The sequence below is a fragment of the Balaenoptera musculus genome, chromosome 16 (genome assembly GCF_009873245.2).
Source record: "Balaenoptera musculus isolate JJ_BM4_2016_0621 chromosome 16, mBalMus1.pri.v3, whole genome shotgun sequence".
Classification (NCBI taxonomy): Eukaryota; Metazoa; Chordata; class Mammalia; order Artiodactyla; family Balaenopteridae; genus Balaenoptera; species Balaenoptera musculus.
In genome coordinates this window covers 60,921,547-60,947,827 of record NC_045800.1, presented here as the reverse complement: position 1 = coordinate 60,947,827, position 26,281 = coordinate 60,921,547, and the positions used below count along the sequence as shown (strand labels likewise).

The following is a 26,281-nucleotide window of genomic DNA, read 5'->3' as shown; positions in this document are numbered from 1 at the left end:
CTCTGCCCTTGCCTATGTCAAGCACCCTCTAATCCAGACTTTACCACCAGAAACTAGAGTCCATTGATCAGGCCTCTTTCCTGGGTGTTCCCGGCCCAGTACTGCCCCAAGACTTCAGAGCCCGGAGCCCACAAGAGTCAGCGTAGATTCACGAAAGAGTCCCAAAGACTCTCCTCCTAACCTGCACGCGGGTCTGCACCAGCCGGGATCCGAACCCCGCATCAAGGCGACCCCGCCAAGAAAAGAAAAAGGTGCATGCTGGGGCGGGAGCACGGGGGCGGGGGGGGGCGGGGGGGGGGGGGAGAGGTTGTCGCCGAGTCTCGTCGAGCTCGTAGGGGTCACGCAGGGTCACGCACGGCGCCGCAGAGCCTGCCGGGAGCTCGGTGAGCAATGGCGACGCCCAGTCTCCGGGGTCGGTTAGCACGGTTTGGAAACCCGCGGAAGCCCATACTGAAGCCCAATAAGCCCCTCATCCTAGCTAACCATGTCGGGGAACGGCGCCGGGAGAAGGGCGGTGAGCAGTCGGAGCCGTGGAGGCCCCAGAGCGGAAGTCGGAGGAGTGCAGAGGGCTGCTGGGTGGGAGGGCCGGAAGGTAAGGGTCTCCTGTGACTGAGGGTCCCCGCGTTCTGCTCCTCCAGAGGCGACTTGTATCACGGAGATGTCAGTAATGATGGCTTGCTGGAAGCAGAATGAATTCCGCGACGAAGCTTGCAAAAAAGAGATCCAGGACTTCTTCGATTGTGCTTCGAGGGCTGAGGTGACAGGAGGCTCCTGGGGTGCCCTTTTGGGAGGAAAATGGGGGGCATACAGTAATGGTTCTTACTGCCTCTTGCTAGGAGATAAGAAAGTCCCTCTCATTCTAAAAGGGCGAGGAAATTTTTGGAAGCTACTTGAGTCACGCCAAAGTGGGAAAGGTTACTGTTTTGAAGGCATTGTGATCTTGAGCGATTTGTTTCACTGCTTTTAGCTTTACCTGGTGCAGAATGAGGTTAATATTAATATCCACCTTACAGAATTTTGTGAGTGTGAAGTGAAGAGATGAATGGGAAAACCACTTTGTAAAGTTTAAATTGCTGTTCAAATAGACATTATTGTCTGAAGTAGAACTAAAGATAGTAAAGGACAGGTTGTTTGGTTTCCAGCCTAGACTTAATTGCCAGCTGGCATGGTAGCTTCAGATCATACAGTCATTCTTGGGTCCCAAGTCCTTTTGATGAAAGGGGACTGGGAAGATGACACAGATCTCCAGGCTGGTTAATACCTTAGTGTGATTTGGGGTGTTGTGAGAACTGTTAGCTTAGGTTAGGGCCAACTTTGGAGCTGTCATTTTAATTTTTGTTCTGTGTTTTCAGGCAGCCCGAAAAGTGAGATCAATCCAGGAGGACCTGGGAGAGTTGGGGAGTTTGCCCCCCAAGAAATTGAATAAGTTGTTATGTAGGTTTCCTAACAAACCTCATGTCAGCTGAAAATGGAGAAGCATTTTCAATGACTGGACTGTAGCTTCTGAGAACTATGCAGAGGCATTTTAGAGATATTTGCACTGCCATGCTCTCTTTGAAGAGTAGGAGGCAAAACACTTTCTTTTACCCTTTGGAATCATTATGTGGGTGGAAATTATGCTTTATGTTGAAATAAAATCCTCTGAAGAGAACTTGGCCTTTTGTTGTGGATTAGGTACTCCCACCATAGTTGAACCTGTGTCCTCCCCTACACTCTGGAAGGTCTTTGCCCCCTAATTTGCACCAGGTGCAGGACAAAAACCTTTGTCTTGTCCTGCATTTGAAGTCCTGTATGCCATTTAGTGCCCTTGCCTTTGGATGCATTAAGGATGTTGGAGTCTGTCTATATGCAGAGTTTTTTGCCATCATCTGTAAGTATTTAGCGACTACCTATTTTGTGCATAACCCCTGTAGGGTGCTGCAGGAATAATCAGAAGTTCACAAACTGATGACCCAAAGGTACTGCAGATGAATTTTATTTGGCCCACACAGTTAAAATTTTGTTTTTAAATTAGCTGGCCACATTCAAAAATAGGAAAAATGTCATAAAAAGCCCACTTTTTAGCTTTTCTTAAAAAAATCAAAAGATCTGGGAACCGTAGTTTCTTATTCCCACATGGAAATAAAGATTACTCAAGTAGAGCTGATTATCGTTTGTCTCCATTCTCCAGGGACCTGGCCACAGGACTCTCCCAAATGATGAGACTGAGACTTAATTGGCAATTATCTTCTTTGTGTATCACCTGTTCACTTCTCTCATTAAGTTGTCTGCCTAGCTGCTGAAGGCATTTACTTTTGTGACGTCCTGATATTTGAACAATTGTATAGCATTTTCTGTATACTCTGCCCTTCCAGGCATAACTGAGTTAACCTTTTCTATGTACTTTACAGCACATAACATCCCTTTAAATGTACAAAGGGATCATTGGGGGTTTTAAAGCTCCAGTGGGATAATTATCAAGATAAAGAAGGGGCCATGCCTCCTTGACCCCCCCCCCCACAGTTACCTCTTTCTATAGTCCACATACCCCATTGGTGGAGCACTGGGCAGTTGCCTAGTTCTGCAAGCTGTTAGGAAGAATCTCAGTGCTTAGGCATTTTGGACTAGCCTTGGAAGTTCTTAACCTACAGTCAATAGACTCCCAGTAAGAGGTCTGTGAATATGGATGAGAAAAAAATTTTATCTTTAACCGCAACTTAAATTGAGCATTTCAATTAGGGCTGTGGGAAACCACAGTATTATTAGCGATACCTATATGAAATCACAGTATCTCAATATTTAAATTCATCACTAACTTCAAAATTATGGTAGTTATTACACTTGCTGCTGGATCTTATTTAATGTATAAATAAAGAAGTACTATGTTACAAATTTGTTTTATTAATATTTTGATAATTGTATTTCAACATAAAAGGTTTCCTTTGTAATTCTTTTATTTTGTTTACTTATAAACAATCTGAGAAGGGGTCTAGGGGTTTCACCAGGCTGTTAAACGGCCCATCGCACAAAAAAAGACTAGGAACCCCTGAACTCAAAGGCCCCACTGACAAACAGTGCAACCATCTCCTGAAATCAAACGCCTTCTTTTCCTGTTGCTTCGCCAATTAAACCCCATTAAAAAGTCTTCTGGAATGCAGGTTTCTGAACTACAATTCCCAGAAGGTGATGCGGCCCCGGGGCCTATCTGGAGTTAGGACAATAACTCCACCCAACGGTTCCTGTGTTTGTCTCTTGACAGCCTACAACTCCCGACATGCGTGGCGGCTGCTTATTCCTTCGGGACATTATGAACGCCGGGTTATTGCTGGGATCTGTAGTCATTTCGTATACTTTTGGGGGTTGGCTTCCTCTTACGGTATCTGGGGGTGGGCTCGAGAAAAAAAAGTAGGAAATGTAGCAATTAAACAGGTTCCTTATATCCGCGCGTCCCGGCTCGGATTCCTGGGCGCGTGAGGGCGGAAGTGGTGGTGGCCGGCGCGGCCGGAAGTTCTGATCAGCTGATGGGGGAGGCGGCGCCGCAGCAGCCAAGAGGCCCCGGCTGCCGAGCGCTTCGTCCGGGCCTTGAATCTCGGAGACTGGCCACGATCCCCGTTCACACCTCGCAGTTGGGCAAGGCCCCGTCCCGTATCTCTCCCAGGCCTGAGATCCTCGCCCGGCACGGCCGCCCTGAGCGCCCCGGCCACCCCCAGCCCCGGCTCGCCCCTCAGGCCCCGGGCCTCCCCACAGCCCCCGGCCGGCGGCCCAGGCCCCGGATCCGCGGGGGGGGACCCGGCCCCGGGGGGTGCGGGCCCCATGGAGCTGATGTTCGCGGAGTGGGAGGACGGAGAGCGCTTCTCTTTCGAGGATTCGGACCGCTTTGAGGAGGATTCGCTCTGTTCTTTCATCTCCGAGGCCGAGAGCCTCTGCCAGAACTGGCGGGGATGGCGCAAACAGTCAGCGGGGCCCAATTCCCCCACTGGCGGCGGTGGCGGAGGTGGCAGTGGCGGTACCAGAATGCGAGGTGAGGGTGAGCTGGAAGGAGGGGAGCGGGCAGGCCCTGCTCCGGCCTTGCTCGAGAGCTGTCCCTGCTCGGGAGCTGTCCCAAGCTGTCCCTGCTCGGGAGCTGTTCAGGACTCGCTTTTCCGGTCTTCCTGGGGCTGTCTTCTCCACACCTTCCCTGTGTGTGTGTGTGTTTGTGTGTGTGTTGGAGTGATGGCTGGGAAATCCTGGGTTGGATAGGATTAAAGACAGAAAGTAGATCTTCTGTCGTTTATTTGCCGTAAGAGATGGGGTAAAGGAGAAGAATTCCCTCCTTGACTTGGGAGTACTTACCGAGTTCAGCCTGAGGCAGGCCAGAAAATAGAAAAGAATGTGGGTAGGGGCCGGATTGTGAAGAAGTGACCACTTGAGGTGTGTCACCCCATTGCAAAGTGTATTGGGAGCTTCTTGATTCAAGGTGATGATCTCTGGTCCCCGCTGCACGAAGAAGGGATTCCACCCAGAGGAAAGTGGAGGTGAACTGGCCTACGAGAGGAGATGTCACATAGGTTTAGATTAGAGGCTTGGTTCCTGACCATATTGAACATCTGTCAGAAGCCAAGCCTGGGACCACTGTACTAAAGCCTTAGATTTCCTTCATCTGGGGCCTGGGGAAGAGTGTGGGTACTTGACTCTGGAGTCTTGTGAAACACTCTTCTTGCTTTTCACTTGAGTTTCTTTCATCCTTGGGTCTTTCTGATGAGTGCTGTGAAGGATTTTGTTTTTATTAAAGAGGATGGAGAAGAGAGTGAAAACAGAAGCCCCGCAGACTCAGGACTCACCATATTCTTTCCTTGCCTTCCTCAAGGCACAGTTTGAGCTTCATTGGAAGTGGACTTTTTTCACCAGTTGAGGGGTTTAAGTTGCGATTCTACTCTGGATTCTAAGGTTCTGTTTTCCAAACGGCCCCGGAGAGATTTCCAGCACCCCTTAGGGACAGAGAGAAATTTACATGTGTCACTGTTTAGGAGTGGTAATATTTACCTTCATTTGGAGAGATAGCATATGCCCTGTACACACACACACATCATAGGTAGTTTCGCTGTGGGTCTTCTATGGGCTCTCTGCTTCTTTCATATTTGCATGTGCGGGTAGGCTTAGAGCTCCTCACTTTGAGGGAAGTAACTGAAGATGGTGGTGAAGATTTTCAATATATTGGTATCTTTCTGAACAGGTTAAAATCTAGGAAAGCATGGCATTCCGCGCCCCCCACCCCCCACCCCGCCAACCCTACCCTTTTTCAGTTGCTCATTTATAAAATAAGAAGATTGACTTTTTTTTTAGAAAGGTTCCTTTCAGCACCATGATTTTGTATATGTCTTTTAATCTGACTAGCAATTTGGTGAGATATGCAGTCTGTTGCGTTTCACTGCTTTTTGATTAAAACAGTGTGGGAAACTTTGAATGGTCACTCCATCTTACTCCAGGCGAGTCCAGGAGTGAGTGGCAGCCAGGTTCCCTTGGGGTAACCTCTCCACCCCCAGCCCACACCCCAGGGCATCCACTGTGGGAAGCCAGGGCTCAGGTGTGCCAAAGGAAGTGCAGACTCTCTCTTGCTTCTGGAGGTCCCTCTCTTAACTCTTCCGTGCTCTGGCCTATCTTCCCTCCTTAGATGGAGGCATGGAGTCATTTAGAGGGATAGTAAAAACAAACAAACAAAAAAGGGATAGTAAAAAAGAAAGGGACAGTAAAAGCAATTAGAGAAGCGAATGCCGGGGGAGATATATACACAATGTAATATGAATCTCAAGTGCTAGGTATATGGGAAATTAGATGACAAGCCAGGTGAGACTCATTACTTGCTAGGCTCCTGGGACACACCTGTTTGGCCAGGAGTTTCTGGGATATCCCTGGTATCTTCTAGCAGGCTGTAGGCTGGGGATTGTTTAGCTCCCCTTCCCCAGATGGAGTCTTAAGGGTTAGTGTATCCTGACAGGAGGGTCCCTTGGTTTTTCATCCAGATGTCCTCTTTCCTTCATAGTGAAGGGGGGGTGGGGTGCGTCAAGATGTGGCACTGGCATTGGTGCCAAGTAATCATGGCCCTTTTTGTTTCCCCTCCTCTTTCCCCTTACCTCAACCTTCGTTTCCAAAGATGGACTGGTGATCCCACTGGTGGAGCTGTCAGCAAAACAGGTGGCATTTCATATCCCATTTGAAGTGGTGGAGAAAGTTTACCCCCCGGTGCCTGAGCAGCTCCAACTCCGAATTGCTTTTTGGAGCTTCCCTGAGAATGAAGAGGATATTCGGTGAGGCTAAAGGACTGACGGTGGGGAGTGGGGTCCTGATGTTCCACACCGCGCGCTGGGCTTCCCACGGAACAAAGGGCACCGTACTTGGGGCTGCGGTAAGGAGGCAGCCGGGGCAGGGAGTACCTGGGATTTTCCCCAGCACGGTGTGACACTGAGGAGAGTGCCCGGGGCATGGTGGTTTCTGACAGGGTCTGTGGAAGGGTATTTGCTGCATTGTGGCCATGTCTTCTTCACTCCCAGACTGTATTCCTGCCTGGCCAACGGCAGTGCAGATGAGTTCCAGCGAGGGGATCAGCTATTCCGCATGAGGGCTGTGAAGGACCCCCTGCAGATTGGTAAGGGTCCCTCACCAGTTGGTACTTCCTGCTCCTCCCACCCCGTGTTAAGAATTAAGGAACTACTGCAAGAAGCTGGAGCGGGTTGTCTGAAGAACTGTAGGGCCAGGGTCAAGGGCAGAGAACTGTGTCTTGGTGGCTCTCCCTGACCATACCGATGTTTCTCCCCAGGGTTCCACCTGAGTGCTACAGTGGTGCCACCTCAGATGGTCCCCCCCAAAGGGGCCTACAACGTGGCTGTGATGTTTGACCGCTGCCGGGTCACTTCCTGCAGCTGCACCTGTGGGGCTGGGGCCAAATGGTGCACCCACGTCGTGGCACTCTGTCTCTTCCGCATCCACAACGTGAGGCCCTCCCAATTTATCCCGGCCCTATTCTCCGCTCCACCCCCCCTTCTCTGCTGCATGCCTGGCCACAATGTGAGCCCCCTCTCCTCCCCTACTCTGCCTCTCTGTCCCCACCTCCGATGTCAGCAAGCCTTTTCCCAGATTGTTTCATTTCTCTCGGTGTTCCCTTCAGGCTTCTGCAGTCTGCCTGCGGGCCCCAGTGTCAGAGTCCCTGTCTCGGCTGCAGAGGGACCAGCTGCAGAAGTTTGCTCAGTACCTCATCAGTGAGCTCCCTCAGCAGGTGAGGGAGGTTGGCACACCCTCTCTGACTAGTCCAGGGCTGCATATCAGCCTTCCTGTTAGGCCCAGGCCTCCTTGGGTCACTTCTGCCTTTGTGTCCCTTTCCCCCTCAGATCCTGCCCACAGCCCAGCGTCTCCTGGATGAACTCCTTTCCTCCCAGTCAACAGCCATTAATACAGTATGTGGAGCCCCAGGTGAGTGTGGTGAGAAAGAAGGGCAGCAGGAAGAAAGCAAGCTTGGGGGTGCAGAGCGCCACTTACTAAAGGCAAATCCAGGCTCCTACCTCTAGGTGACTGACTGCCTGTCACCCCCAGACCCCACAGCAGGGCCCTCTGCCTCCGATCAGAGTACTTGGTATTTGGATGAATCGACACTCACTGACAACATCAAGAAGACACTGCACAAGTTCTGTGGCCCCTCCCCTGTGGTGTTCAGGTAAACAGGATCTCTTCATGCCTGTGTCTGTGGTGGGAGGGGCGCATCCCTCGGGCCATGGACAGTTTCTTTGTTTTAGTAATGCCTACCTCTCCCACCCTTCACTGGTACACTGCCTGGCGCATACATGTCACTAGTGAGATCAGTGGGTGATGATAATTTTATGTAGTCACAGAGTGGTCTGTCCTTAGGTAGAGCAGGAGTTATTTTGCTTCCTTTCAGCGATTGGGAAACTGAGGCAGAGGGCGATTAAGAATTTTTGTCTGGGTCATACTTTGTCCCCTGTACTTTGTATTTTGACCCCTTTTGTGTCAAAGTCCTGTTGCTCTTTCACCTGCTTTATTCAGCCCCATCTTAGGGTCATCATTTTCCACTCTGCGACTTTCACAGTGATGTGAACTCCATGTATCTGTCTTCCACGGAGCCTCCGGCCGCTGCTGAATGGGCATGTCTGCTGCGCCCACTGAGGGGCCGCGAGCCAGAGGGAGTCTGGAACTTGCTTAGCATCGTGCGGGAGATGTTCAAGCGGAGGGACAGCAATGCTGCCCCCTTGTTGGAAATCCTCACCGACCAGTGCCTCACCTACGAACAGGTAATCCCGCAGAGCCCGGGAGGCCCGTGCTGGCTCATCCTCTCCCTCCCTTAACCGCACTCCCCTCTTGCTGACAGGGACACTGCGTGGGGCTCCTCTGTCTTCCTCTAAGTTGTTAGGTTCATCTCAGAGCCCTCTTTGTTTCCAGATAACAGGCTGGTGGTACAGCGTGCGCACCTCAGCCTCACACAGCAGCGCCAGTGGGCACACAGGCCGCAGCAACGGGCAGTCAGAGGTGGCAGCCCACGCGTGCGCCAGCATGTGTGACGAGATGGTCACACTGTGGAGGCTGGCTGTGCTGGACCCTGCGCTCAGCCCCCAGCGGTGAGTCTCCCCCATGGCTCACCACCGCCCGGAGATGGGGCCAGCCCTGGACAGACCGAGCCCTCATCTCCCGTACATAGACACACGTACCGTTTTTCTAGTCCTAGGGAAATGGGAGGTGCTGAGCATTAGGGTTTCCAGTGATTTATGAGTTCTTTTCCTGAGAGGCTCTCTTCCATCCCCCCTCTAAATAACCCACTTTCCCAAATCCCTGAGTATTCGAGTGATGTCTATGGGGCTGGCTCAAGAAGCGCTTCCTGGGGTCCTTCCCTGTGCCCCGCTTCCGGGGAATACCATCTCCCCGTTTCCTCCCGTCCCTGCTCGGTGCAGTGTAGGCCCCACACGCCCTCCTGGCAACCTGCCCCCGCTTTGTTCCCACAGCCGCCGGGAGCTGTGTGTGCAGCTGCGCCAGTGGCAGCTGAAGGTGATTGAGAACGTGAAGCGGGGACAGCACAAGAAGACCCTGGAGCGGCTCTTCCCTGGCTTCCGGCCGGCGGTGGAGGCCTGCTACTTCAACTGGGAAGAGGCCTACCCCCTTCCCGGTGTCACCTACAGTGCCACTGACAGGAAGCTGGCCCTGTGCTGGGCCCGAGCCCTGCCCCCTCGACCAGGTGCCTCCCGATCTGGGGGCCTGGAAGAATCCCGGGAGCGGCCCCGCCCTCTTCCTGCCGAGCCAGCTGTGCGGCCCAAGGAGCCTGGGGCCAAGCGCAAGGGATTGGGTGAGGGGGTCCTCTCGTCGCAGCGGGGTCCCCGCCGCCTCTCGGCCGAGGGGGGAGATAAGGCTCTGCATAAGATGGGTCCAGGTGGGGGCAAAGCCAAAGCATTGGGGGGGGCTGGCAGTGGGGGCAAGGGCTCAGCAGGCAGCGGGAGCAAGCGACGGCTGAGCAGTGAAGACAGCTCCCTGGAGCCGGATCTGGCTGAGATGAGCCTGGATGATAGCAGCCTGGCCCTGGGCGCAGAGGCCAGCACCTTTGGTGGATTCCCTGAGAGCCCACCACCCTGCCCTCACCCTGGTGGCTCCCGAGGCCCTTCTACCTTCCTTCCTGAACCTCCAGATACTTATGAAGAAGATGGTGGCGTGTACTTCTCAGAAGGGCCTGAGCCTTCCACAGCCTCTGCTGGCCCCCCTGGCCTACTGCCCAGGGAGCTCTGTACCCGGGACGACCTCGCTTCCACAGATGAGAGTGGCAATGGGCTGCCTAAAACCAAAGAGGCAGCCCCTGTGGTTGGAGAGGAGGAGGATGACTACCAGGCGTATTATCTGAACGCTCAGGATGGGGCTGGGGGCGAGGAGGAGAAGGCTGAGGGCGGGGCTGGGGAGGAACACGACCTGTTTGCCGGACTGAAGCCACTGGAACAGGAGAGCCGCATGGAGGTGAGGGGGCTTGGAGGGGACTCTGAGGGTGCCTCTTAGCCATAGCTGGGAGAGGGACCGCCTGCCTCTGGTTGCGAGTGACAGGACTGTTGTGTGACTGTTAGAATCCTGCAGCAGGCTCCTAACGGGCCTCGCTGCCTGCAGTCCATTCTCTTCTCTCCATGTTGGTCTTCCTGGAATGTATGATTTTGTCACTCTGGTGCTTAAAACTCTTCAGTGGTTTCCCATTACCCTTAGGGTGAAGGTGAAGGTCCTTGGCATGACCTATGAGGCTTCACTTGTTCTGAACTTTGCCTGCTTCTCCAGCCTCATCTAGCTACTATGTCAGTTACACTGCACTCAGTTGAGCCATTCCCGTAGCTTGCCATGCTCTCTCTTACATCCATAGTTTTGTACGGATTGGCCTTTCTGTCTGGAATATTCTTCCCTCATCTTACCTGGTTAGCCCCTGTTCCTTCTTCAGGCCTCAGAGATCTTAGAGATCATGTCCTCTAGGAGGTCTTCCCTGAGACTGCCCCTCTGCCCCAAGTCCCATTGAGGTATCCTGCCCATCTGCTCCCTTCTGGACCTTTCCCAGTAGTAGCCAGCTTCACACCTGTTTGTGTGTTTATGTGTCTGTTTCTCTAATGGGCTGTGAGTCTCTGTGGTATACCCAGGACTAGCATAGGGCCCAGTGTATAGCGAGTGCTCATGGGATATTTGCTGCATGAGTGAGTATGGTGTCCTGCAACATGTTTGGTGCCCATGTCCTCTTTCCAGATATTATTTGCCTGTGCTGAGGCCTTGCATGCGCACGGCTATAGCAGTGAGGCCTCCCGCCTCACCGTGGAGCTTGCCCAGGACCTGCTAGCCAACCCACCTGACCTCAAGGTAGAGCCGCCCCCTGCCAAGGTGAGAGAGAACCCCCCTGCCTCCCCAGTTACCCATAACCCTCTCCCACGCCCCACCCCGGGCTAGAGTCTCCTCCCTCCACCAAGGCGAGTCAGACTCATCTGCCTGCCTCCTGTGCTTCCGTCTTTAGGGCAAGAAGAACAAGGTATCTACAAGCCGTCAGACCTGGGTGGCTACCAACACCCTGACCAAGGCGGCCTTCCTGTTAACGGTGCTAAGTGAGCGCCCAGAGCACCACAACCTGGCCTTCCGAGTGGGCATGTTTGCCTTGGAGCTACAGCGGCCCCCAGCTTCCACCAAGGCCTTGGAGGTCAGAGGTTCTATCTGAACCTTGCACTGCCATCTCCTCAGACACTCACACCTTTATCTCCATTGGGGTGATTGAGGTCTTAGCTCCTCCCTATGCCCTCAGGTGAAGCTGGCATATCAGGAGTCTGAGGTGGCCACCCTGCTCAAGAAGATTCCTCTGGGTCCGAGTGAGATGAGTACCGTGCGCTGCCGGGCAGAGGAGCTTCGGGAGGGGACACTCTGTGATTATCGGCCTGTTTTGCCTCTCATGTTGGCCAGTTTCATCTTTGATGTTCTCTGTACTCCAGGTATGATGCCTGACACTACAGAAAGTGGGGAACTGGGGCAGGGGTAGCTTTCTCTAAAGAGAAATCAAGAGCCCCAAGGCTCTGAATCGCCTGTAAGAAGCATCGGGCAGCTTCATGGAAGGGTCTGGAATGATGAGCGTCTTGGGTTTCTTCCCTTTTCATTCTGTCCCATGCTACTTCTGTCTGCTTACCTTACCCCAACTTTTATCCAGTGGTTTCTCCCACGGGTTCCCGGCCCCCAAGTCGCAACTGGAACAACGAGATGCCTGGGGATGAGGAGCTGGGATTTGAAGCAGCAGTTGCTGCCTTGGGTGAGTCTCTCAGTGTCTTGAGCACGTCTGTGAGCTAAGCCTGGCCCAGGCCTTGAAGTGCATGAGACATGGGCCCTCTTCTGAAGGGGCTCTATGGTAAGGGGAAAGCCAGCATGACGTGTATGTGCCATGACACATAGTGCCTATGAGACTGAAGAATTGAGGGCAAAAACGTGGGCTATGAGTGTTGGGTGTTATAAGGACAGCAAAACAGGACTCTAGGGAAAGGCCTTAAGAAGGGGATAGAGTATGGAATATGGGTTAAAAGATCAGTTAAGTTCTAGGTAGGGGGACAAAACGCTGTGAATAAAGACACAGGGGCAATCAAGTCTTCATGAGAGTGGGGAGCCCAACTTCCCTGAAGTGATGGATATGTTGGGGTGATAGAGAGGGCCAAATTATGAAGGTCTTAAAAAGCAGACCAGAGCTTAGGCTGGATGTATTAGGCAGTGGGCATCTTCCATAGGAAATGGGGGTTGGACCAGGAGAACTCCTTACTTCACATGCTGGTGGCTGGGGAGCCCTGGCCTGTTTACCCTTGGCTGTCTTGCGAGTTATGGCCACTCACAACCCCCATGAGCGTCTCTTTCTCACAGGCATGAAGACAACAGTGAGTGAGGCAGAGCATCCCCTGCTATGTGAAGGCACACGTCGGGAGAAGGGTGACCTGGCCCTAGCACTAATGATCACTTACAAAGACGACCAGGCCAAACTCAAAAAGGTAAGGGATTGAGGTACTGGGATTTCGACAGGCAGAGAGAGCAAATTTTATCACCTTTCTCAGGGGTTTCTAGTATAATGGAAGGGCTATTCTACCTACAGGAGATACCGGGGGAATCTTGGGAACACCTTGTAAAGAACATGAGAGACCAATGGTTCTTATAGGAATGCTTGGGCTTGGGGTGGAAGAAGAGAAGCAGGGGGCATAAAGTTGCTCATGCATTCCTTTCTTCCATATATATTGAATATCAGTATACTTAGTCCTGTGGTAAATGTTACAGGGGATACCAAGATATGTAAGCCCGCCCGTCTTCCAGCAGGTTCTCCTGTGGTTAGAACTGGGAAAGCCTTCCTGAGGAGGAAGTATTAAGCTGTTTCAAGGAGAAAGAAAAGTAATAGAAGTCAGGAGCTAAAGGGCATCCAGTCACCGCTTCTCTGTCTTTCAGATCTTAGACAAACTCTTGGACCGAGAGAGCCAGACGCATAAACCACAGACACTGAGTTCGTTCTACTCATCTAGCCGCCCGGCCACAGCCAGCCAGAGGTCTCCTTCAAAGCATGGGGGCCCATCTGCCCCAGGGGCCCTGCAACCTCTGACCTCAGCCTCTGCAGGGCCTGCTCAGCCAGGGAGTGTGGCAGGGGCTGGGCCAGGCCCCACTGAGGGCTTCACAGAGAAGAATGTGCCTGGTGAGGTGGGGGCACTGGGCAGGGGGGATGAGTGGTATGGAGCTGTGTTGGGCCCCCCTTTCCCAGGCTCATCCCAGTGTCCTGTCTTCCCTACGTAGAGAGTTCCCCACATTCCCCCTGTGAGGGTCTCCCATCTGAGGCAGCTTTGACCCCAAGACCAGAGGGAAAGGTTCCCAGCCGCTTGGCACTTGGCAGCCGTGGAGGCTACAATGGACGGGGCTGGGGCTCACCAGGACGGCCTAAGAAGAAGCACACAGGTAACAACCCGTGGGATGACATGGAGGGAAGGATATTCCTGAAGGTTGGAGTCTGACTTCTGGAGCTTCTGACTTCTGAGACTGACTTGTCTTGGGGGGGTTAGGCATGGCCAGCATTGACAGCAGTGCCCCTGAAACGACGTCGGATAGCTCCCCAACCTTAAGCCGGAGGCCACTTCGAGGGGGCTGGGCCCCTACCTCCTGGGGTCGAGGACAGGACAGTGACAGCATTAGCAGCTCTTCCTCAGACTCCCTTGGCTCCTCGTCCTCCAGCGGAAGTCGCCGGGCCAGTGCCAGTGGAGGGGCCCGGGCGAAGACAGTTGAAGTTGGCAGGTCAGTGGGAAGAAATACCCTTGTCTTCTGACCTGGCCCACCCCGAGAACCATATCCCTAGTGTAATCCAACTGTTGTCTCCGTCAGCATCCTCGCTTACCCTGGTCTTTTCCAACCTACCTGGACACCCACCTCAGAGAAACCCCAATCCCTGTCCCTACCCCATTGCCCCTTCAGGTACAAGGGCCGCCGTCCTGAGAGTCATGCCCCCCATGTACCCAATCAGCCGTCAGAGGCAGCTGCACACTTCTACTTCGAGCTGGCGAAGACGGTGCTGATCAAGGCAGGGGGCAACAGCAGCACTTCCATTTTCACACATCCATCTTCTTCAGGGGGCCACCAGGGTCCTCACCGTAACCTGCACCTTTGCGCCTTCGAGATTGGGCTTTACGCCCTTGGCCTGCACAACTTTGTTTCTCCCAACTGGCTCTCACGTACTTATTCTTCCCACGTTTCCTGGATTACAGGTAAATCCAGCGTCTTGATTTGGGTATGGGAAGGGGATTAATCGATGGTGATAAGTCTTATCCTTGTGGAGTTACTGACCTGATAGGAGAGACGCCATTCCCATTCCCATTGCCCGTGCTAACCCCACTCTGCTTTTCTCTCCTTTTCCTGAAGGCCAGGCAATGGAGATTGGCAGCGCAGCCCTGACTATACTGGTAGAATGCTGGGATGGGCACCTGACACCCCCTGAGGTTGCATCCCTGGCTGACAGGGCATCACGGGCACGAGACTCCAATATGGTGAGGGCGGCGGCGGAACTAGCCCTAAGCTGCCTGCCTCATGCCCATGCGTTGAACCCCAATGAGATCCAGCGGGCCCTGGTGCAGTGCAAGGAGCAGGTATTTTTACAGGCAATTGCGGACCTGCTTTGGGACATCTGGGCAGGGAGGTTGGGTCCAGCTCCTGATTCCCATATCCTGGAGTTCACAAACTATCCAGTTGGTCCTCTCATGGTGACACTTGACATAGTAATGTGCTTTCACATCTATTACATTCTTTACCTTACAACTCTGAGAACAGGATTATTCCTAGTTCATAGGTAAGGAAATGTGGCCTATAGTCTAGGGACCAAGATGATCACCAGGATGGAGTCCTTAGGGAAGGCCTCAGGGAGATGATGGGACTTGGCTGGGAGTAGCTAAATTAGTTTGGAACTGGGACTGTAACCTGGGTCTTGACGTCTACTGGTCAACAAGTATCTGTTCATTGTCTGTGTGAAGCATTCACTGCTCTTGACACTGACTCTGAGCACTGGCCCTGACCTTAGATGCCTCCCCAGGAACCAGCCAACTCTGAGGGAGACATTGGAATGTCATCTAAAACTGTCCCTGAGTAAAGCCCTTCCCCCTTAACCCTCTTTGCCCCTCCCTTCCAGGATAACCTGATGTTGGAGAAGGCCTGCATGGCAGTGGAAGAGGCGGCTAAGGGTGGGGGCGTATACCCTGAAGTGTTGTTTGAGGTTGCTCACCAGTGGTTCTGGCTATATGAGCAAACAGCAGGTGGCTCATCCACAGCCCGTGAAGGGGCTACAAGCTGTAGTGCCAGTGGGATCAGGGCAGCTGGGGAGGCTGGGCGGGGGCTGCCTGAGGGCAGGGGGGGCCCAGGGACTGAGCCGGTTACAGTGGCGGCGGCGGCAGCAGCAGTGACAGCAGCCACAGTGGTGCCAGTCATCTCGGTGGGGTCCAGTTTATATCCGGGTCCAGGACTGGGGCATGGTCATTCCCCTGGCCTGCACCCCTACACTGCTCTACAGCCCCACCTGCCCTGCAGCCCTCAATACCTCACCCACCCAGCTCACCCCGCCCACCCCATGCCTCATATGCCCCGGCCTGCCGTCTTCCCTGTGCCCAGTTCTGCATACCCACAGGTGAGTATGCGATGTTCTACTGGGAGATGGGGCACGTGGGAGCACGTTGGGAGTTCACGGGGGGTTGGAGTGGGGTACTCCGGGAGGGTAACGGGGCTGTCCAAGAGTCCTGGTGAGGTGGCGGGAGTCGGGGGACCCAGCCCAACTAAGATATAAGAAATGCAGGATACCCAGCTGTGGGACGAATGGGGAAGAGCTACATCCTAATATAATTTGAAATCTTCCTTTTTTTCTTCTTCCCACCTCTAGGGTGTGCATCCTGCATTCCTGGGGGCTCAGTACCCTTACTCGGTGACTCCCCCCTCACTTGCCGCCACTGCTGTGTCTTTCCCCGTCCCTTCCATGGCACCCATCACAGTACATCCCTACCACACAGAGCCAGGGCTCCCACTGCCCACCAGTGTGGCCTGTGAGTTGTGGGGACAGGGAACAGGTGAATGGAGGGGAGGCACACCGGGCAGGGGAGGAGGGGAGGGAATCCTCTCTGTCCCTCTCTGGGTTCAGTTCCTCACGTGGCTTTCATCCCACCCTCAGTGAGCAGTGTCCATCCAGCTTCCACGTTTCCGGCCATCCAGGGTGCCTCACTGCCTGCCCTGCCCACACAGCCCAGCCCTCTGGTGAGCGGGGGTTTTCCACCACCCGAGGAGGAGACTCACAGTCAGCCTGTCAACCCGCACAGCCTACACCACCTGCACGCCGCCTACCGTGTCGGTGAGAGGAGGGCCCTTCCTGTGCCCCCACCTGCAGCCAGAGGCTCTTCCATGACCCCTCCCCACCATACCTCTTAATTGGTTTACGGTGGGGTCAGGTACCAGGCTGAGGTAGAGGGTGGAGGACGCACCCTCACCATGTGCCCACCCTTTTCTCCCAGGGATGCTGGCACTGGAGATGCTGGGTCGCCGGGCACACAATGATCACCCCAACAACTTCTCCCGCTCCCCCCCCTACACTGATGATGTCAAATGGTTGCTGGGGCTGGCAGCAAAGCTGGGTAACACCTCCCCTCCCCAGGACCATTGTCCGCCCTCACCTGCTCCCCCCACCTTCCCATCCCAGACCTCCTTCCTAGCTCTTGCTCAGAGTTGAGGCCTTGGTCGGGTACGTGTGCGTGCGCGAGGGGCGGGGGGCTACCTCAGCTCCTGGGGTGGAGGGAGGCTCTCTGCCAGGCCAGAGCTGAGAGATTAAAGTTGGGTCCCTAGGGCAGAGGTGGCCACCCCCGTCTCATGCCCCTCCCCCTGCCCCCCAGGAGTGAACTACGTGCACCAGTTCTGTGTGGGGGCAGCCAAGGGGGTGCTGAGCCCGTTTGTGCTGCAGGAGATCGTCATGGAGACGCTGCAGCGGCTGAGCCCCGCTCATGCCCACAACCACCTGCGTGCCCCGGCCTTCCACCAGCTGGTGCAGCGCTGCCAGCAGGCATACATGCAGGTGATAACCCAGGAAGTATGGAGCAGGGTGGAACACCTCCTGGGCAGGCAGGGAACAGATCACCCAGGACGCCAGGGCAGAGGGACCTGGTTCTGTGCTTAGTGGCTTAGTGGCTCCCCACATCTTCCAGTACATCCACCACCGCTTGATTCACCTGACCCCTGCCGACTACGACGACTTTGTGAACGCGATCCGCAGTGCTCGCAGCGCCTTCTGCCTGACACCCATGGGCATGATGCAGTTCAACGACATCCTGCAGAATCTCAAGCGCAGCAAACAGACCAAGGAGCTGTGGCAGCGGGTCTCACTCGAGATGACCACCTTCTCCCCCTGAGTCTGGCCCCCCTAGGGCCCTATACAGGGACACAGGCCTGTGGCTATGGGGGCCCCTCACAAAGGGGGAATGAATCTTGGCTGGACAGATCATCCCCACTCAGTTCCCTGGTTGCCCAGACTGGCAGCTGTTCTTGGGCTGTAGCTTGGGGCCAAGATGTCTCAGACCCTAGAAGCCTAGGGTTGGGGGAGACAGCCCTGTCTGGGAGGGGGCGTTGGGTGGCCTCTGGTATTTATTTGGCATTTATAAATATATAAACTTCTTTTTTACTCTCGTCTGCCTGGGCCTTTCCCTTCTTTCCCTCCATGTGTGGATGAACCTTGAACTGGGGCAGAGGAAAAGTCTTGATACTTGCTTTATTCTAGGTTTCTCCCACTCCAGTGAGGCGGACAAAACAGAAAAATAAGGATGTTTATTAAACTCATTTCTAGCCCACAGCTAGGGCTCATATTCAGCTCTATGAGCCACCGTCCGACCTCATCCCCATTCAATGTGAATGACATTAGAGAGGCCGGGCCACAGGTAGATCCCATTGATCCCACAGTAAGGGGTCCCTCCCACGGCCACTATAGATAGATACACTGCTGGGGATAAAGAGGGAAAGCACTGGATTAATACGTTCCTCTACACCCTGCCTGGACCCTCTCATTTCCCCCCCCACCTTCCAAGACCATGGGCCAGAGGTGCCTAGTACCATCTTGTGGGGTATCAAGGGAAGCCCCTTTATTAGACCCCAGAGCTATGGGAAAGGGATGCCCTTCCCTTAGCCATCCCAGGCCTCGAGGCCACTGAGGTAGAAGGGGGAGGGGCCAGGCCACTCTAATCCCCCTTGTGGGCCCTGCTCTGGGCTTGCCCCTTAGGGAAGAAGGGGGCTTCTGCTGGTACGGGAGGCTGATACATCAGCCCAGACTGGAATGCTGCAGTTCTTCCCGAAGCCATGAGGGCACTGGCTGGCCAAGCCGGCTCAGCAGCTTCGACAGCTCCAAATTATGGTTCCGGAAAAAATCCGTAAGGAAAAGGCGGGACTAACAGGAGAAAAATGAAGTCAGAAATGGTGAGGAGTGGACAAAATCAGATCTTACAGGTGGAAAGGGATACCCTATCCCTGGCTTTGCTTACCTCAGTGTCCATATCTGGGTACTTCCGGCCTTTGCTCTTGCCTAGACAACGAGTCTTGCCACCTTCAAGTCCCTGGCACCAGAATCCCTTATCTTCATCAAACCTGCTCAACAAGAAGAGGCCATTAGGTGACAGAGAGAAAAGAAATCCAAGCCTCATAAATGTACACTACCTCTCCCAGCCCAGAGGGACACACGTCTCTCCTTGCAAGACAGGGTAAATCCATGTCTCTTCCAAACAGACACGGTCAACCTGCTTCCCCACTTCCCCCAGAGTCATCCTCCCCTGGGTCATGCTCTCCCACCTGAGGGTCCGTGTGTAGTTCAGAAAGGGTGTGATACCCAGGAACTTCTGGATGCTCTCCATTGAGGCAGCTGGGTTGGTACGCAGTTCTTGCCCATCCACAATCAGCAACTAAAGGGACAGGGATGTGGTTCCCTCTGTATTCCTTAGAAGCCTCTGGGCTGAAGGAAAAAGGAGGGGAAGGGGACCCCCATGTGGGCTACTGGGGAACTGTACCTGTCCAGAGGGGTAATATGTCAGCCAGCGTTGCAGATGGGTGGAATAGTAGCCAGGGACAAGACAACGGTTCTGTAGGGAGCGAAGTGCCAGAGGGGCCTGGGAGGAGGCTGAAATCACCTGGTAGAAGGTATAGTTCAGAGCAGCTGGGTCTCCATGAGCTCGCTGATGCTGAAGGACAAGGAACAGGAAGGCAAGGAATTGGTGATTTGACAGCATTGTTCTGCCCTTACTCTTGGGCTAGTGAACAGACAGCATAGGCACCCCTCCCCAAGGCACTAGCTTAGTGTCCCTACTCTCATTCCTTTCTGTCTCTCTAGCAGTCACCACCTCTCTTAAGCTCTGATGTGTGCCTAGCTGCAGGCTCACCTGGTACCAGGAGTAGGCCCTGTCAGCAGGGTTGGTGAGCACAGTGATGATCTTGGCTCGCGGTAGGAGGGCAGCCCCACGGCGTGGTACAACCTCTGAGTCAAAGTAGGTGGCACTTTTTTCAAACAGGAAATCAGTGCTGGCATTAGAAGGGACAGGGAAGAAATCCATGTACCTAGGAAGTAGTAGAGAGGAGAGGCAGAGAATTTGCAGAGTGAAGAGCCCAGATATCTGTGCTGGTAGAAGCTGGAAGGGGGGAGTTTAGGGGAAGGGAGTGTCCTGAGAAGCATTCCAGGTCTCACCAGTCAATGCCCTTGTGGTAATTAGGGCCGCTGAAGAACTGAATCTCCTCAAAGGTGCTGGGGCTCGGGAAACTGCTAGTCACAGCTGGGTGCAGGCTCAGGAAGAAGTGAATAGCTGTGGTCCCTAAATGGGAGAGAAAGTCCAGGCCATCGTGGGAGAGAATCCACCTCAACAACATCAGCTTGAAAGAAGTGAGAAAATAATCACTCTGGGTGGTAGAATACCCTTTGGTCAAACTAGAGCGAGAAAAGGAAAGCCTGAGAGAGGCCCAGGGAAGGGATTATGGTAGTTCTCAGCCTTGATTGATTGTGCATCAGAATCACTTGTGGGTCTTTCAAAAAAAAAAAAACTCAACAGATGATTCTGATATATAACCAGGTTAAGAATAACTCAAAGGACTAGATTAATGAGGGGTGGGTATGAGAAGGGAGTTTCTTGGCCAAAGAATTCTTTGGGTTTAAGGCAAGGCAACAGAAGTTGGCTAAGGATGATTCACCTGTCTTCTGGGGTCCCACAATGAGGAACTTGGGGAGCCGATCACAGGTTTTCTCCTTGGACCAGATATCTTTGTGCCTCTTGTCGTCACAGGGATTCTGAAAATGAGGCCAAGAATCAGATAATCTTTTCCTCAACGGCCACCCCCATCACGTCTCTAGGTCAGCCTGAGCTCCACCTATACCTGCCAAAGGGGGCTTCGCTCTTGAGGGAAGAGGTCAAAGTACTTCCGTGCGAGAGGGACAGGAGGAAGGGTCTGTAGGCGCAGCTGTGTCCAGCACTGGAGAAAGCGCACCAGGCTCTCAAAGGTGTACAGGCCCAGCCGATCATTTCCATAATTAGACAGATGAGTCATAAAGATGCTGATCTGAAAGGGGGTGCCTGCATGTCAGATTTGGAGAGCCTACCCCACTTCAGAAGTGGGCTTGGTGAGCAAAAGTCTCAGTATGCAAACACTTTGGCTGTCCAGTCTTCTAGCCCTTCCTCTCGGCACCTTACCGGATTAAGCAGCACTGTCAGAAAGAGTTCTCCACCTCGGATGCTCCGGTCTAGTTCGCGAGAGCCTCCGGGATACTCATTATAGAAGATCGTGTGAGTGAAGAGGCCACACGTCTGCCGTGGCAGCACCTGAAGGGAAAAGAACAAACAGGGACAGATGAGATTTGAAAGGTAGAATGAGAAGTAGATTAAGGACAAAAGACCTGAGGCATTAGGATTCCCTGGGTTTGTAGAGGACTCCGTCTGAAGTTACAGCAACAAAGCTCTTGCTATGTGCTTTATGACTTTTCACCCCTCTACCCCCGATTATATGGATGAACTTGGACAATGCAGGTTGGAGGCTGTCCAAATGTGGGAGTTTGATCCAAGTCTGTATTGGGAGTCCCTCACCATAATGCCATTGTGAATGAAGCCACGGCGGTAGCGGGCAGGGCGGAGATGGGGATATTCCTCAGTGCTGGTCACCTGGATGCCCCACACGGATTTCCAGGCCTCATAGAGCTGTGTGTGGATGGGATACACGCCGGAGTGGTGGGGGGCCACAGCGTACCCCAGATCCGTGGGAATCCCATGCTCCTGGGAATGGCAGAGACTCTCACCAGGACCTGGTGAGGTTTGGGGAGTAGAGGGTAAAGAGGGTGGGGATGCCTCCACAGAAAGAAAAATGGAAAGGGTAGGGAAAGGGTACCCCATTAGGGTAAGGTTGAAAAGGAAGCGTCATCTTTGGGAGAAAGTACGGGGAAGAGATCCAAGGGTCTCACCAGAGCAAACTGTTTGTTGAGCCTCATCTGGTCAGCCAGCACGGAGCGATTGTGGAACAGGTGTGGCTGCATGTGGCTCCACATGTGGGGGAACCACCAGAACTCTTGGCGGTGCTTCAGCAGCATGTCGTCCCCTGCATCCTCCTCCTCTGTCCCTATGACCACACACTGACCACTGACCACAGCCGGTCAGCCCCTGTGCCCTCCTTTGTTCTGTAACAACACTGACCACTTTCCATCCTTGGGACAACATTGCTGACCTCTGCCCACCTAAGACCGACTAATTTTCCCGATTGCCAGCCTGCCCTCCAGCCGCCCATGCTAACCTAAATTCATACCCACTGCTAGCTCCTCACAGCATTCTGACCCCAAACCTTGCCCCTTTTCTCCAACCTGTCTGCCCAGGAGGATGGACAGTGAAGGGACAGATCAAACTAAGACTGATATGCTGAAGGAGCAGGGGAATAAGCTCACCAGTATGATAGAACTTGCCCGAGAAGCCCAAGTTGAAGGTGAAGTTGGGGACTAAGGTCCTGAGTTTGTTCTGGGTGGTCAACAGAGCCTGGGAAGAGTAGCAGGGACATGAGAAATCAGGAGACTCAGAAGGAGAAAAATGAGAAGTAGCATTCTTCTTGCCTAGAAAGGGCAGGGAGCATACCTATGACAAGCTCAGAATCAAGGAAGGGAGTCTGATAGGACAGAGCTTGAAACAGCTTCTAAGGAAAGAAATGTGAGTCAGAAAAAAGAAAGACTGACCTCAACATCAGCCACCTTCATGCGGGTTCCTTCCTTGCCCACAAAGATGTCATCGATGTCTACCAAGATGTAACGGTCAAGGTCCAAGCAGAGGCGCTTGCCAGTGAGGTACGCAACAGCATCGACAAAAACGAGTTTGTGAAGCCAGAAGGAGAGGCCGTGGCCAAAGAGCACCCGCTGGATGCCATCGTGAAGCCCCAAGTCCTGTACCACAGTGGGAAGCCGGGCCCGGCGAGGCAAGGGTCCTGGCACCGGGGGCTCAGCTGGCCGAAGGCTGGCAAGAAGCACTGGTTCATATGTGCTGTGATTGGATTGGAAGATCGTCCAGTCATCACCGGGCAGTGGCCCAGGCTCCAGGCGGCTGGGGCGTGTGAGATGCAGTAGTGGGGCAGAAGGATTCACTTGGTAGTCCTGGAGCCCCAAGTTTGAATGTAGAAAAAGGGGAAAGCCCTTGAGCTGGGCACTCAGTAAGCTATGCTCATGGGCTCGGAAAAAGCCAATGATGCCCACACCATACTCCACACAGTACCGGTCTAGCAGTTCCCGACTCCAGGCATCCAGGTTGACATACTTGAGCAGGTTCTCATAGATGACCAAGACATACCGGCCACGGGTATGATCAGTCAGTGTGGGCATGTCCCCTCGGCCAGGTGCCAGCTCAGTGCTGTAACGAAAACGGCTAGACTCCAAGATGGCCACAATCTCCTGTCCCAGCTGTGAGTATGCACTCTCCACAAACACAAGGACCACGGGTTCAGTTCGTGCTGTCTCTGGAGGCCTGGGGGGCCGGGGTGGGACTGGAGGCCGTACAGGGCCAGGACCAGCTGCCCCACCACTACTGCAGTCTCCCAGGGGCAGGGGCAATGGTTCCTTGGCCTTGGGGCTGGTGGATACGTAGTAAGCCAAGAAGCCCATGGAGCCCAGACTGAAAGCGATCAGCAGCAGTATGAGGCGGTGCAGTTCCAGCTGCCGAGCTGGGCGTACCACCTTCCACAGCTTGAGCATGGCGGGGGAGGTGAGGCAGGGACGGGGACCACCTTAGGGGATGGGAGGTAGGAGTTCTATAGGCTGAGGCTCTCTTGGGAGGGTAGAAGGATATGAAAAGAGGGGAAAGGGATTCCTGCAGGGTCAGTTCCCTGAAAAGGTGGAAACAAGTCCCCTTAGTATAGGATAGGGGAGGTAGAAGGGGCAACAGGGGGCAACTGGACAGAGTCCATTGGTCTCAGGTCACCATGGCCCACTGGCCCATGGCTTCAGGATGCAAATCTAGCCAGGCTCCACCTTTGGTCCTGGCTGAGCTCCTCACATCAGAGGTCAGCAAAGTTCACAATCTCTGCCCTCACTACCTGTAAGACAGAGAAATCAATGGGTTACTTCTCTCCTTGAAATTGTGTCATTAATCCATTCCTCTCTTCACCCCATTTCTCTTACCTCCTGCTCACAGGATGGTTTGTTCTCCAAAAAAAAAAAAAAACTGTAGAAGAACAACATAATCTGAGTCTCATACGTTAGCTTCACAGCCTGTTCCATTTCTTAGAATACTGTCTAAATTCTCCTCCCTGAGCTAAGCTCAGAATTGAAGCAGTATATCCAAGGTCTGGAAGGGAACAAATTTCCCATCGACAAGAGGCCAAACAGCCCAGGAGGCTGAAAATGAACCTGCTCTGAAAGGAGTTCCCAACCCATGACAGAGCATTTGTTCAGCCAGTAGGAGCTCTGTTCGTCCTGTGAAGAAGGGACGGAAAGCCCCAGAAGTCCCGTGCTCCAACAAAATATCAGATAAGAGGAAACTCATGTGTCTGTTAATCTTCCTCATCTATCAAACGCAACACCACAGGCTAACAGCACTAACGAAATTGCAGTCAGGTGGACACTATGGTGGGGAAATTCAAGAGGGAAGAGAAATGGTGCTAGCTAATCATTCTATTACCTTCCAAACCCAGAACCTGGGGATTCTCTTTTCCATTGCTTGTGAAAAATTACCCATCCCCCCCTTTACCTCACTTGTGCCAGTGTCAGGAGGGGTGATAACAATGTAGCCCCAGAGCAGGCCACATCACTGGCACCTAAGAAAAGCTAGAAAGCTGAGTCCAGAGTTTGTCTCCCTATCCACTCCAGTTCTCTTTCCTAACTTAGCCTAGGTGGTACTACACCCTCACCCCTGAACAGCTCAGAAAGGTCCTGAGCTAGCCTGGAGAGACATTAGGGATTGAGTCCTGTTACAAAAACAGAGCAAACTGAGTGGGGCTGAATGACAGAGAACAGGAGCTTAAGTAGTATCCAATCAATAATAGAGAAGAGGTAAGAACAGTAAGATCAGAAAATAGTTTTAAGGAGACCTAATTTCGGAGAATTTTTTCCTTAAGTAAACTGCTTCTAGAAGCTTTACCGTCACTCTCCCCACCTTAGTCACTCGAAGTTAAGGCCAGTGGCTGGAGATCTCTCTCTACCACACATTCCCCCCACTCCCCCACATACATCTCCGGGTGATTAAGCAGAGATGGGGTCCTTCAGAATTGAGAGAGACAACTTAAGAATAGTTCTGCTTTGGCCTGGGTAAAACTAATCGGCATGAAAGGAGAGCTGGGAAAGGATCAAAATGGTGATGGGAAGGGATGAATCCTAAGAATTAGAGGAAACTTTTTGGGGTAAACACAGTAGTGTGAAGAAGTCACTGTGGGGAAGCAGATACTGGGGGTGCATCACCCACGAGGTTAAGAATAAGAGTTAACATTTACTGAGAGCTTACACTATGCCAGACATTCTTCTAAGAGCTTTCCATATATTTAATGCTCACACCGGCCCTAAGAGGTAACTAATATTCCCATTTTACATATGAGTAACTTGAGGTCTAGGGAACTTAGTAACTTGCCCAGGATCACACAGCTCAGTCAGTGGAGGAAATGGGATTCAACGTCAGGCCTGTCAGGCTCCAGCCCTGGTCTTAACCAGTGCATTTTAGCTTCGGACCTAGAAGAAGCAGCAATATTTAGGGAAGGGGTGATGAGGGAGTACTGGGGGAGGATGTGGGGTGGGAAGATAAATGCTGAAGCGGGTCCGCGGCGGGGAGGGGGCTAAATGTGCGCGCAGCAGCGGGAGGAGAGCAACAGCGGGGGGGGGGGGGGGGGGGGGGGCTGGGGAAAGCGGGGGTGTGGGCCCCGCGCTAGGAGAGCGGCAGTGCAGATGCCGCGGGAGGAGGGGGACCGAGCAGCGACACGGGCGTGGGGGGCTGGCACACGGGGGTCGCGGATGGAGGGCCCTGCTGGTGGGAACATGGGCTCACAGGTGGGTATGGAGAGAGTCGGCCGTGGAGCATTAAAGGGAATGGGGCAAGGGGCGCGCGGAGGAGTCTGCGGCGACATCGGGGCGGGCGTCGGACTGGGGGAGCCCCGAGGGGAGGAGGAGCCCCGTGCGGAGGGGACGAGCCGAGGGGAATGAGGCCACTGCCAGGGCGGCCTGCGGAAGGGACGGGGGAGGGGAGCGCAGGCCGCCCCGAGGGGCGGCCGGGGACGCCCCTGCGGGCGGTTTCGGTGGCCACACTGAGGGAAGTCTGTGAGGGGAGAACTGCGGGGACCGTGGGTGGGGGCCACACTCTGAGCGGGGGTCTCCTCAAGGGCGGCTCACCCGGCGGACTGGGCGGCGTCCCCGCTGTCCCCGGGCTCCGCCACGTCCCGGGGCTGCCCGGCTTCCCGGCTCTCGGGGCCTCGGGCCGCGTCGCGGCGGCTCCGCCATCTCCGAGCGAACGCTCTGCCGCAGCCGGGCCCAACCACCGCTCCCAGCGGGGGGAGGAGGCGCGCAGCCGCTCGCGGCCCCCCTTCGGGTCCCCCCCCGCCTCCGGGCCGGGCAGCCGCGCGGCCGAGGTGTCGGGCCGCCGAACGGTGTTCCGCAGCGCTCGGCCGAGCCGCAGCCTCATAGACGGCGGGCTCCGAGCGCCCCGGCAGAGGCACCCCCCTTCCTTCTTGCGCAGTGGCACGGTCCGGCTAGCGTCGGCGCCGAGGCTCCCGGAGCCGGGGCGGGCCGAGGGTGTGGGCTCTTCCACTCGGCCCGGCGGAGGGGGAGCCGGGCCGGCCCACTGAGGGG

At 54.1% G+C, this 26,281-nt stretch overlaps 3 protein-coding genes across 14 annotated transcripts; 2 read left to right on the top strand and 1 right to left on the bottom strand.

The window, feature by feature from the left end:
* Positions 1-364: 364 nt before the first annotated feature.
* Positions 365-1,651, top strand: CHCHD1 (coiled-coil-helix-coiled-coil-helix domain containing 1). The gene is made up of 3 exons (XM_036828896.1): positions 365-514; positions 639-757; positions 1,353-1,651. Exons 1-3 carry the CDS (start codon positions 391-393, stop codon positions 1,464-1,466), a joined length of 357 nt encoding a protein of 118 aa, XP_036684791.1. The 5' UTR covers positions 365-390; the 3' UTR covers positions 1,467-1,651.
* Positions 1,652-2,995: 1,344 nt separating this feature from the next.
* ZSWIM8 (zinc finger SWIM-type containing 8) lies at positions 2,996-17,650 on the top strand. 7 transcript variants are annotated; one of them, XM_036828252.1, is made up of 26 exons: positions 2,996-4,000; positions 6,110-6,263; positions 6,507-6,601; positions 6,773-6,945; positions 7,121-7,228; positions 7,341-7,422; positions 7,543-7,663; positions 8,054-8,255; positions 8,404-8,579; positions 8,961-9,954; positions 10,714-10,845; positions 10,976-11,155; positions 11,258-11,441; positions 11,654-11,752; positions 12,349-12,473; positions 12,919-13,159; positions 13,258-13,416; positions 13,521-13,749; positions 13,927-14,216; positions 14,371-14,495; positions 15,131-15,622; positions 15,872-16,055; positions 16,157-16,333; positions 16,494-16,613; positions 16,937-17,047; positions 17,178-17,650. In XM_036828252.1, the coding sequence occupies exons 1-26, from the start codon at positions 3,793-3,795 to the stop codon at positions 17,636-17,638; spliced, it is 5,622 nt and encodes a 1,873-aa protein (XP_036684147.1). In that variant the 5' UTR covers positions 2,996-3,792; the 3' UTR covers positions 17,639-17,650. The 7 variants fall into 7 exon arrangements, with proteins under 7 accessions (XP_036684147.1, XP_036684144.1, XP_036684145.1 ...); XM_036828249.1 differs by having other exon boundaries at positions 2,998-4,000; positions 14,371-14,594; XM_036828250.1 differs by having other exon boundaries at positions 3,002-4,000; positions 14,371-14,594; positions 15,872-16,031.
* A 112-nt stretch (positions 17,651-17,762) lies between these two features.
* On the bottom strand, positions 17,763-25,962 carry NDST2 (N-deacetylase and N-sulfotransferase 2). 6 transcript variants are annotated; one of them, XM_036828258.1, is made up of 14 exons: positions 25,826-25,962; positions 22,202-23,547; positions 21,920-22,007; positions 21,446-21,600; positions 21,075-21,260; positions 20,685-20,813; positions 20,371-20,553; positions 20,188-20,284; positions 19,691-19,814; positions 19,389-19,563; positions 19,020-19,190; positions 18,805-18,914; positions 18,501-18,603; positions 17,763-18,406 (listed from the first exon to the last, which is right to left on the bottom strand). In XM_036828258.1, the coding sequence occupies exons 2-14, from the start codon at positions 23,204-23,206 to the stop codon at positions 18,281-18,283; spliced, it is 2,652 nt and encodes an 883-aa protein (XP_036684153.1). In that variant the 5' UTR covers positions 23,207-23,547; positions 25,826-25,962; the 3' UTR covers positions 17,763-18,280. The 6 variants fall into 6 exon arrangements, with proteins under 6 accessions (XP_036684153.1, XP_036684154.1, XP_036684152.1 ...); XM_036828259.1 differs by lacking the exon at positions 25,826-25,962 and adding an exon at positions 23,633-25,053 and having other exon boundaries at positions 21,075-21,185; XM_036828257.1 differs by lacking the exon at positions 25,826-25,962 and adding an exon at positions 23,633-25,052.
* Between the last annotated feature and the right edge of the window lie 319 nt (positions 25,963-26,281).

Excerpts from the sequence above, each read along its gene's own strand:
- CHCHD1 (XM_036828896.1), top strand. The coding sequence starts at position 391 with ATGGCGACGCCCAGTCTCCGGGGTCGGTTAGCACGGTTTGGAAACCCG. Across the intron at positions 515-638 it reads ACGGCGCCGGGAGAAGGGCG|AGGCGACTTGTATCACGGAG; the intron begins GTGAGCAGTCGG and ends CTGCTCCTCCAG. Across the intron at positions 758-1,352 it reads ATTGTGCTTCGAGGGCTGAG|GCAGCCCGAAAAGTGAGATC; the intron begins GTGACAGGAGGC and ends CTGTGTTTTCAG.
- ZSWIM8 (XM_036828249.1), top strand. The coding sequence starts at position 3,793 with ATGGAGCTGATGTTCGCGGAGTGGGAGGACGGAGAGCGCTTCTCTTTC. Across the intron at positions 8,256-8,403 it reads AGTGCCTCACCTACGAACAG|ATAACAGGCTGGTGGTACAG; the intron begins GTAATCCCGCAG and ends CTTTGTTTCCAG. Across the intron at positions 13,417-13,520 it reads GCCTAAGAAGAAGCACACAG|GCATGGCCAGCATTGACAGC; the intron begins GTAACAACCCGT and ends TGGGGGGGTTAG.
- NDST2 (XM_036828258.1), bottom strand. The coding sequence starts at position 23,206 with ATGCTCAAGCTGTGGAAGGTGGTACGCCCAGCTCGGCAGCTGGAACTG. Across the intron at positions 19,815-20,187 it reads TGTGGGACCCCAGAAGACAG|GGACCACAGCTATTCACTTC; the intron begins GTGAATCATCCT and ends TCTCCCATTTAG. Across the intron at positions 18,915-19,019 it reads CATATTACCCCTCTGGACAG|TTGCTGATTGTGGATGGGCA; the intron begins GTACAGTTCCCC and ends CTGTCCCTTTAG.